At 37.0% G+C, this 12,213-nt stretch overlaps 1 protein-coding gene across 1 annotated transcript; it reads left to right on the forward strand.

The window, feature by feature from the left end:
* The first annotated feature begins 4,723 nt into the window (after positions 1–4,723).
* On the forward strand, positions 4,724–5,950 carry LOC127869790 (putative uncharacterized protein DDB_G0274435). Its single transcript, XM_052412452.1, has 2 exons — positions 4,724–4,954; positions 5,201–5,950. The coding sequence occupies exons 1-2, from the start codon at positions 4,724–4,726 to the stop codon at positions 5,948–5,950; spliced, it is 981 nt and encodes a 326-aa protein (XP_052268412.1).
* Positions 5,951–12,213: the final 6,263 nt, after the last annotated feature.

The raw sequence follows: 12,213 nt of genomic DNA on the forward strand, positions 1-12,213 counted from the left end.
AAATACCATCAAAATTATTGTTCAAAACATCAATATCAAATATATCTAGTAAACATTTTTTAACAAGAAAACAAAATCCTCCAGACCTGTTCTTGCATTAACATGCAACGTTTTTCTATTGTTACCGTGGCATACATAATTATCTATATTTATTACATTGTCAGCAATTAAATGATTCTCTGAAACACCTAAAATGTCAAAGTTAAGTAAATTCAAACATTGTTCTCTCAGAATAAAATTGTCACTGTTTTTAAACGAACTCCACCCATTGACGTTTCAAACCCGATAGCGACCTATTGACGCTCTCATTCATTGTTACAAGCACCTTGACCCCTCTGTGCGCCTCTGTAACCTTGCCCACGTCCTCGCTGACCTTGTCCACGACCTCGATGACCTTTCCCACGACCTCGCTGATTTGCCCACGACCTTGCTGATCCTGCTTACTATTATGCTGATAATACGGCACTTGATTAGCATTGCTACTAGCACTATTAGGATTATTATGCCCAAATGTATCAAAATGATTCACACTATTCTTATCACTTATGGGATTATTATGCCCATATTTATCACAATTAACAATTTTGCTACCATGCACTGCTACTTGACCTCCCTTGTTGATAGCATTGGCGATCATTCTCAAATTTCTGGCGGCCACTCGTTCCTCTTTCGACTGGTTGTGGTGAACAAGGATATCTCTGTAAACAGACTTGTTTAAGTGAGACTTATTTTTCAAAATTGTTTTGACTTCGTCTTCTGTCTGGAAAGACGCTACCACAACACCTGGTGTCGGAGAATGGTATTTGTTATTTTGAACTCTACGCACGGCTGTCACTGATTCCTGAAAATCATATTCAATTTACGCACATCTCTTTCAACATTGGTACCTGGGTTTAAAGTGTTCACAATATCACTAAGACTGTTTACTTTACCAGAAAGTGAATAAAAATCTGAAGTTATATCTGCTCTAAGTGTGTCAACCCTTTCATCGATGGAATGATTCACTTTTTTCATTTCACTAGTGATACGTTTGTCAACGATATTTGATATTTTGTTTGAAAGTTTCTTTTCCAATTCAACTTCAAGTTTGTCGTTCCTATCAGTCACGGACGTACTAACATTCTTAATTTCCCCAGCCAAACTTTCCAGTTTGTCCATTATAAGTGCCATACCAAGTGCTGTAGGATCAATCATATTACCGTTCACCCTTGTAGACTCTACGCTGTTTGTCTTACCATTGTGTGTCTTGTTCAACATCACTGCGATCTACTTTTGATAGTGTGTTTCCATATAATGCTCGTCGTGCATTAGCTAGGGATTTCACACTTGAAGAGTGTGTCCTGGTCAAGCAGCGAGGACGCAGAGGAAACGTTTGTGACGTTCTCTATCAAGCTCAAACGCAAACCATGGTATGTCTTGGTGACCATTGTCCTGCCAAAAATCTTTCTTTGCATCCTAGACCTGTTAATGTTTGTGCTGCCATGCTTAAGCGGAGAGAAAATGGAATATTCGATGATCGAGTTTTTGTCATTTGCTATGTTCCTGACTATCGCTTCATCGACGGTGCCGCAGAGCTCTGGAAGTACCGCAATCATGTCCATCTTTGTGATTCTCCAGACGGCAGCCATCATGGTTATTGTCATCGTCTCAGTCTTGCTTGTTCGCATCAACAACTTCTCCAAATCAACGAGAATCCCATGGCCAATCATCGCCATGAAGCGTGTACTGAAATGCCGATTGTGCAACACAAAAGTTGACCCATCGGATTCGGGATCGTTTGACTCGTATGGGGAGGAGGTTCCGTTCACATGGAAAGACGAAGCTGACTTTCTGGACATATTTTGCTTCCTCCTTTTCGCGGGAGCACTGGCTATATCTACCCTTATATGCCTTAACATGGCGTCTGTCGGTATTGAGATGCACTTTCTGGACATGCTGTTGTTAATTCAGTGATCATTGAAATTAGTGTGCATTTAATAAGTCAACATTTTACTGTCGTAGTGTAGATCAACTGTTATTTTATCGAACTGTATTCCCGTTAAATGCAGACAATACGGATATTGTGTAATTTCATGCGTCTTATGGATTATTGCAAAATATGACTAAAAAATTGGTCATACATATGTTTTTACGGTATATTTCATTTAATTATTCCGAATATAAGATATCTTGTTCAAGCTTTTTAGTGACTGTTTTCTTTCACTGACCAATCGCTTGACTTTATTGGGGGAAATGGCGTCATACAATTCAAATGACTTAAAACAAATAAAGACATCTTACCAACATGTTTTGTTAATATAGTATGAACTGACAACTCATGTCATATCATACATTATATGTTGGATTGATTGATGTGGAATTGCTCACAATAAAAGCGTTTTGTTCTCTTATGTCAAACATTATCATAGTTTGACGCAATTGTGGCCACCTATTTTGTAGTACGTATATTTGTACTATAGTTTGTCAGGCTACTTGTTATTTCTCCACACATTTGTGACGCATCTTTTTCTTTATTTTTACTGTACATATTTGTAACTTTTTCCATTATGCCCCAAAATGATTGATTTTATATAGTTGATAGCGGTCAATGCACACCTAATTTACCCGAGGTTGAGTGCAAACACCTACGGTCGTATTATGGTTTAAGATAACCTATATCACAGTTTATATGTGGAAAGAAAAAAAACACAAGCGTTTCACCCTGAGACATGGGGCTTTATGCATGTGCGTAATGTGTCGTATGAGATTGGCATGTGCAGTCAACACAGGCTCATCAGGAACGACAATTTTCACCTAGAAATGATAATTTCTTAGCAGAGACGTCCGTTTAATTAAAATTCCGTAAAAGAAGAAAGTGTCGTCGCCGAACGGCCAGTGCGAACTGCACAAGCTGATTTCGGATGACACTTTACGCCCATGCGTTTAGCCCCGATATCAAGATTCGCATGAATGACGAGAGCGCCGTAAAGGGAATATCGCTACATGTTTTGAATAATTACAAACCATGCTCCTGTCCCAAAATGCGTCTCAATAAATCTCTTTTCAACGAAAGTCTAACAAATATAATACTGGAGGACCAATAGTATCGGAATGCTTCGACCTATTTTACTCCAGATTTTCCAGATGCCATGCAATTATTTTGAGATAAAGCAATCATTATTAATTAATGTAGCATGACTCAATCGATTTTTATAACGCCCCCTTTTTTACGTGTAACGTATATACAAGTATACATACTAAGTGTTAAATCGTCAACAGCAGTGCAACACGCTAATAAATCTTCGCTAATATGTTCAAAAAGATGCATATGCACCGATCAAAAGTCACTGCACAATTTACAAAATGATTTCCACTGATTTAAAACAGGTTTTCTGTAAAAGTAATCAAACGGTGCTCGAACAAGAATCGGATTCGCGGGTCAAAAACTTACCCATGGATCCAGGACTAAGCTTCTGCTATCCATACTGGGTCGAGTCACGAAATGCAAGATACAGGGTATTTTTTTATAGATTTAATAATTGCATTTAAATTGTGTTTCTTGTCTTTTGAAGCGTGTATTTCATTCCAAATTAAGAGACACAAAACGCTTGAAGTCGATGTATGGTATTCTGAAATTTGTCAAACTGATTTGAACTAAAGTATGAATTAAAAAGTTACGTGTGTGCGGATTACTTTATTTCATTAAAACTCATTTGGAAAAATACTTGGCTCATGTCTGACACAGAGTATAACTATTAAGTTTATAACAACTTCAAATTTGGAACACCATATACAGCGAACATTAATGGTTTTTTGCTGCATTCACATTGAATTCAGAGAAGCTTTATTTAAGTAAAAATGTGTATTTTTCTGCGCTACTTATCGTTCTAGCCAATAAATTATGTTTGGTGTCTGAAGATATATTATATCAGAATTATTTTTTTTCTTCAAAGTGATTGAAAATTTGATAGTGTTCGATGATTGTTTAAGCCATTTATTTATATTTTTCACAGGGGGGGGGGGGTACTAGAGGGGGTGGGGGTAGTGACTAGGCCACACGCCCAACACTTGTGGTACAGTTTAGATCCTAATTACCCTTACGTTAAAAAAATCACAATGCCTCACTCTCGCGTTTAAAGTTATTACACGCGCTCAGGTGATAAAACGAAGGCAAGGTGCAATATTCGTAAGCAAGTACGCCACACAATTTAGAAAAGTATTGAAATACATACGATTTACGGTAATATGTTTGCGGCAAATATCTTATATTATATGAAAATAACATAAAGTAAGTTAAAAGGAAGAACATTATTACAAATAATACCTTTTAGAATGATTACTTTATCGTCCTTTTTAGATCTGCGATACGATTTATTGTGGTATTTGTGGCAATCAATTACAGAACTTCGATCCGGACGGTCCAACGATTAAATAAAAGTTTAAAAATTGAATATTTGAATGATCACATACGAATATTCCAATATGATTGTGTGTATTCGTTCCTATTCCTAGTTTATATATTGCTAATTTAAGAACTCTCCAAAAATGGAAATACCTTAATCATAATGTCGAAAAAATCTAAGCTTATTAATACATACTCATTTGTAAAACGAATTTATTTTTCTTTTCCACGAAGCAAATAGCATCGATATTTAAAATTGAAAGTGAAAATGACCAAATCTACATACTGAAGACATAATATAAAATAAAAGATTTTACATCGACGAATATTTTGTAGGTAACTATGCAGGCCGGGGATTATGGATTTGTCTTTGATGAGTACGAGCCCAACTCGGAATGGGTCGTGATCAAATTCTGCTGGACAATAGACAAAAATTCAGATGAAACGACCATTATAATCACCGTCCGAATTAAGCGGAAGCCAATGTATTTCTTGCTGACCATAGTGCTTCCCGTACTGTTTCTTGCTGTCATGGACCTTTACACGTTCGTCTTGCCAAGCGATAGCGGAGAAGTCAGGTACGCCGTCACAGTCTTCTTGACCTTTGCCGTTTTCTTGACCATAGTCTCGTTCACTCTGTCTCAGTCATCCGGCAAAAATGGCAATCGTCGCCGTCTTCCTTCTGATTCAAACTGGCAACAGCCCTACCGTCGCGTTATTCGGCGTCGCACTTGTCCGCACCAACAACTTCCCAGAATCCAACAAGGGCCCTTGCCCTCTTGTTGCCCTGAAGAACTTCTTTAAATGCCGTGTATGCAGGAGGAAGAACGAAGTGTCGGCGATGAATTGGAGGAAGAGCAATGTGGCGGCGGTGAACAGGAGGAAGAGCAATGTGACCGCGGTGAACAGGAGGAAGAGCAATGTGGCGGCGGTGAACAGGAGGAAGAGCAATATGGCCGAGGTGAACAGGAGGAAGAGCAATGTGACGGCGGTGAACAGGAGGAAGAGCAATGTGACGGCGGTGAACAGGAGGATGTGACGGCGGTGAACAGGAGGAAGAGCAATGTTGCGGCGGTGAACAGGAGGAAGAGCAATTTGACCGCGTTGAACAAGAGGAAGAGCAGTGTGACCGCGGTGAACAGGAGGAAGAACAATGTGGTGGCGGTGAACAGGAGGAAGAGCAATGTGGCGGCGGTGAACAGGAGGAAGAGCAATGTGACCGCGGTGAACAGGAGGAATAGCAATGCGACCGCGGTGAAAAGGGTTAAGAGCAATGTGGCGGCGGTGAACAGGAGGAAGAGAAATGTGGCGGCGGTGAACAGGAGGAAGAGCATTAAGGCGGTGGTGAACAGGAGGAAGAGCAATGTGGCGGCGGTGAACAGGAGGAAGAGCAATGTGAGCGCGATGAATATGGATGCTGATGTAGACTCCATGGATGCCTTCGCAGACGAGCCGTACACGTGGAAGGACGTGTCTGACTTTCTGGACTTTTTCTGCTTCATACTGTTTGCGTCCATCCTCACTCTGTCTACTCTCATTTGCCTTTATATGGCCTCCGTTGACATATAAAATCTAGCTGTGCAACGTCTACAACCAACGATGAATGATATTACCATGAATTTACATAATGTTTATTTGTCTTTATTATGCTTCAATTGATTATATATTCTTGATTTATTTGCAGTTTAAGTGTGAAAGTAGCCTCAGACTTGAATGATATGGAAAAGACACGACTATTTATTAAAACTTGCCTGAAGAACATCATCTTAACAAATCAATTTAAAACATTCGTATTTTTACAAAATATTATGTAAACATTTTCAATTGAATAAATCTTTTTTTATCAACTAACATATATATTTTAACTAATTTTTAAAGTGACTGTTCTAGAACGTTTTTTTTCTAATTTTTAAGAATCTTTACCATTCGCTGATAAAATTTGTGTTGCTATAAATATTTTAAATTTCTTTAATTTGTGAAATGATTGCTTCAGTTTTACATAAGTCATACATCGCCTGTTATAATATCTTACTTGATTTCTTCACTTTCGTTATTTGCATGTTGCACGGCCTTATATACATGTACCATATTTCATAGAAATAAGTTTTTACCTTTCGAAATTTGATTCATGTCAATAAATCGCGATTCCATTTGTTTCCTTGTTTGATTATTTTGCAAAAAAACTAGATAAAATAAGCTATTCATTACCTGGACTTTTGTTCCATATCAGAGATGGAATATTAAAATATAAGTGGACCAGTATGCCTATTTCGAAGTTTATTAGGTCCTTCCGCGCCTGAAGCTGCATTATATGAGTCGTGTTCTGAGAAAACTGGGCAAAATGCATGTGCGTAAAGTGTCGTCCCAGATTAGTCTGTGCAGTCCGCACAGGCTAATCAGGGACGATACTCTCCGCTTTTATGACATTTTTTGTTAAAATGAAGTCTCTTCTTAGAAAAAATCCAATTTGGGCGGAAAGTGGCGTCTCTGATTAGACTATGCGGACTGCACAGGCTAATCTGGGACGACACTTTACGCACATGCATCATGCCCAGTTTTCTCAGAACGCGGCTCATATGGGGACCCGCATTGTGTCTTTGCACTCACACTTAATTAACTTACCTGACTCACGTGAGTTATGGCAAAGTTTCAATTATATATACAATGTCCATCTATAAAGTTGTTACTGAAAGATTTGCAATTTTGATGTTTTGGTCTTGTGTTTGGATACGGAGGGGGATACATTTGTTATCAAATCGGCCCCGGGACGATTTTCTATGAACACAACATAAGCCACTGTTCTTATACATAATATACGAACGAAATGTGTCTTATTGATATGGCATTTAGCATATAAAGGGCATATGAGAATTTCCAGATAGAGAACAAAACACCAAAACATTTATATTGCATACATGTATGTGCACTATATATTTTTCACGTCCAAATTACTATCCCTAAATTGAGAGATATATATATATATATATATATATATATATATATATATATATATATATATATATATATATATATATATAAACGAGTTCTGACTTAAACAATACAAAAATCAATTGCAATATGCGTTTATGCATTTAAATCTCACATAGTTTGTCATTCAAACAATATATTATATGTTTATACACAATTTCTGACTTAAACAATAACAAAACAATTGCAATATGCATTTATGCATTTAAATCTCACATAGTTCGTCATTCGATGAAATTATAACAAACAAAATATCAAACTACTTTTCCTTTTCTTGAATAGTGTTTTCATCAAGAATCTATAAGTACATAGACATATAAATACCTCAAAATTACGGAATCCAGATAGTGCCATCTATAATCTCGCACTTCTCGCCGCGATAACCAAGAAAAGAGCAAGTATCGCCGCGACTGTCAAGAAAAATATCGAGTATCGCTTCGTGTGTCTAATGTCGCGGTCTGAAATTAGACCGCGATACACGAGATTCGGATAATATGAGCGATATTTGAAAAATAAAAGTCGATATATCGAGTTAAATATATCGTGCGACGCTGCGATTGTCGCGCAAAATATCGTGTATCGCTTCCTGTGTCTAGTGAAGCGATATTTGATCTTTTTCTTGACAGTCGCGGCAATACTTGATCTTTTTCTTGACAGTCGCGGCGACACACGATATTTTTCTTGACAATCGCAGCGACGCACGATATATCTAACTCGATATATCGACTTTTGGGCTACCTACACAAGGGCGATATATCGTGTTAAGGTAGTACAACTGTAATCATTTCCCGCGTTTTTTAGTAAGATCGGTTGACATCGGCTAATGTCGGTGAATATCGTAACTGAAGCCGTGAGATGTCCGTTTTGTTCGGTTTATTAGTAACATTATGGAGCTCACACATAAACAAGATTACCAAACAAGCAAATTCCACCCTTGGCTACCTCAGACGAAACTTGAAACACTGTCCTGAACCCTGCCACAGAACAGCCTATTTCGCTCTAATACGTTCAACAGTAGAATACAGCCCCATCGTCTGGGACCCTCACTTCCAAAAAGACATTGACAAACTCGAGAAAATCCAAAAACAGGCAGCACACTTCATAACCGGAGACTACTCCACCAAAACAACAGGCTGTGCCACTAGAATGTTGGAAGGTATGAAGATCCCACCACTCCAAGAAAGAAGAAAAGCCAATGGACCGATCTCCTTCTGCAAGGTGGTTCAGGGGCTGGTACCAGCCCTGCCAAGCTCTGACTATTTAACCCCTGTCCGCAAATCCAAGCGTAAAGTAACTCAAAAATCATTCCAAAATTACATTACTGACAATATCATTGAAAAATACTCTACAAACAATTCTAAGTGTTTCGTTCCAATACAGTGCAAGACGTCTCAATTCAACAACTCCTTCTTTCCAAGGACAATTATAGAGTGGAACAAACTTGAGGATAGTGTTGTTTGTGCAAAAACAGTTGATAGATTCAGATCAACTGTGCTACAGTGGATCTAACTTTATCCAACCTCTCGCCCGTTGTGCCTACGCCGAAAGGCCCTACAACGTATATATCCAGATCCAGAAAGTATAAATCTTAAAGAAAAAGATGTTTTATATAATTCCATAATAGATTGTATCGCTGATATGCATAGTAAAATATAGTACGACGTCAAAATAGATTTTTCTTTTAAAATTGTGTAAAAAATGAACAGAAAGTTATATATTTTCGCAACAATATAAAAAACAACTATCGTGAATCGTAACCAAAAAGACGGTTAACGAGTAAAAAAGAAGAAGCAAAAAAGAAAAAAATCTGTACGTAAAGTGTAGTAACATTGGCTGCCAGTTAGTAAACACTGCAGCGTATGGTAAAACCCTCACAGTCAAAGACAATAGGAAAAAATGGACCTGGAAAAGTGGAATACCATGCTTTGTTGTCAACGCAAAACTTGAAACAGGTAAGGTCACAGATATATGATCAGAACGTTTATATAAAATACACATACGGTAATCATTTATATAGACATTTAGTTCAAAGATGTAAATTACGAGCATTATTATCATTATATGATGGTCTTTGTCTATGCTCTCTTTACTGTAAACACCGAGATACAGTAACCAGAAGTAAATGTGTATTGTTTTTTTTAGATCTTGTACTTACTTGTATATTTGCTATAGTTATATTTGTTTCTGCATTTAGCAATCGTGGACAACCTGGGTGGACCATCCCGTGTAAACAATATGCTGTCCATATTATGTAAATTACGAGCATTATTATCATTATATGATGGTCTTTGTCTATGCTCTCTTTACTGTAAACACCGAGATACAGTAACCAGAAGTAAATGTGTATTGTTTTTTTTAGATCTTGTACTTACTTGTATATTTGCTATAGTTATATTTGTTTCTGCATTTAGCAATCGTGGACAACCTGGGTGGACCATCCCGTGTAAACAATATGCTGTCCATATTAAACCTCAAAACAATATCGGACACCAACTTAAAAATAATGGAACAGCCAGCTGGTGTGGTAATAGAGCAAGTTGCGAATGAATCAGCTAGGATTGCAGCTAGCGATGCTATCTTAAATGAAATGACGTAAGAAAATATTATTTGGATTATCAGCGGTAACAATAAGTGTAAGTTAGGCAACGTTTGGAAGGCCTTTTTATACAAATCCTGCGGGTCAGAATGTCTGACCCATTCCCAATTCAAAATACAAGTATTTTCGCCCAATTAACTGAAAATTTTCCTAATCCTAGAATAATAGCCAAAATAATATGTCAAAAATAACAATTACCTTCTTAAAAACATCATGGTTTTGTTCTTCTATAAACACATTTCATGGCTGATAGATTAGCAGTTCACACATTTTATGGCTGGTAGATCAGCAGTACGATTATTTATCTTATAAAATTCCAATACATTATGTTTAGTTTCTTTCTAAATGTGATATTGCATGCAGCATGTCAATATTTTACTAGATTTTGCAATGTCAACTAAGTTTCCAGTTGAAGGAAGGGAACTCCCGCAGGTTACTCATATGCATCGATGGAAGTCCAGTCTGGTAGTCAGTTTGCAACATACGTCACGTTCCAATAAGTCAAAAGGCTTTACAAGTTACAGGCATTTTAATGACTGATGGGACAATGACATTCATTGGATAAGTTGTGCAGCCAGTGTCGGGACAATGACATTCATTGGATAAGTTGTGCAGCCAGTCAATATGAGTGGCTGTCGAAAGAATCATACATTTGCTTGAAAAGTTTCGAAATGTGTGCTAAGTTGTTCATAATGGTCGTCGTTTTGATTAAACAATTTTTGTTTTAATCTTAGTAAATGTAAGTGCAATTGATATTTTGTAAACCTGTGCTGTTATCGATTCTCTATCAATATTCAGAAAATTATATCCAAACCAGTCCTTGAAGCAAGTTGATTTAGTTTTACAATTGCTTTGTGAAACATACAATGCACTTGATGCTATGGCAGATGTGGCAGAACTTAGAAAGTAGCTCCAATTTGTGAATTTGTCTCCAAAAGATTTAATGACCCACAGCTTTTTCCCATTGGCTGTGTCAAAAAAATGGCTTTCAACAGTGCTAAAGCCCAGAACTGTCCAACATTGAGCCCACTCATTTCATGAAGTGTAATGAAAAGGCCTACGCTGCTGAAAATATTGCTGGATCAGGGCTAAAACTTGTGTATTTGCCAATGCTTAATAACAGGGATGGAGAGGATGCAATACGTGATGTTTTCGTTTTTAAAAATGCTGAAGGCTTGCCTAGAGTCACTTATTCTAAAAAAGTATTACATGAACTTCAACGAATGATTTGAAAGAAAATTTCAATCACATGTCTTATTTCAGTACCTTAAGTAGTTTTTCAGTAATTACAGGAGTCAGATTGTGCGCATGTATTTATTTATTTTTAAGTTACAGTGATTTTAACTAAGGTAAGACATATGCATATGGTACTGCATAATCTCCATAATGCCCTTTATAAGTTCACGAAATTTCATCAAAGCACCCTTTGTACTTTTTGCGTTATCGTAGGATCCGTTTTGTGTGATTTTTTGTTTCTATATTTAGTAACAGTGACCTGATCAATCACATAAGGTGAAAAATGAAGGGTTGTACTTTTTTCCTACATTGCCTTTTATGTGCATGCCAAGTTTCACCAAATTTGTTTGAGTATTTGAAACTTACTGCAGGATATAGTGTAGAAAGTCCTGTCCATGTTAAAGGAACTTATAAGTATACGCTTATTTAGTTTCGTTATGAAATTTTGCATTAATATTTTTGTTTGTACATTGTTGTTAAATGAATACAAACTTGTTAGGTATGTGGTCATTTGAATTTAAATCTAACAATGTTATAGATCTTGGTTAACAGAGAAAAATACTTAGTATACAACTTTGTAATCACTTTTCAGACCTACTCATGCCTCCACCCACACCCCCACCTCACTTACGCCATCCCTACATTGGCAGATTTAGCACAACTGCATAATGTATTAAATATATGTATACAGAGAGTAAGAGCATTGAACGTGTTAAATGAATTGGTAAATGACTCTGTTTATTTTGCATATTTGACCATTTGCCATTATGTGGTTTTGAATTTCTTGAACAATATGTGTAATAGTCCTATTAGATTTTAGTGAATTGTTAAAAATATACACGGGCAAATTGCTTTTTTTTTACTTTGATTTAAGCTGATCACATGTCTCTGCTAAAATATAAATGCTCAAATGCCAAAGAAATAACATACAATATTGAAAAAGGGAAGAAAAATTTGTATGGGTGATTTTTGCATACACGGGTCGAATTTGTAGTTTTGAAGGACCGTACAT

The sequence above is a fragment of the Dreissena polymorpha genome, chromosome 2 (assembly GCF_020536995.1).
Source record: "Dreissena polymorpha isolate Duluth1 chromosome 2, UMN_Dpol_1.0, whole genome shotgun sequence".
NCBI lineage: Eukaryota > Metazoa > Mollusca > Bivalvia > Myida > Dreissenidae > Dreissena > Dreissena polymorpha.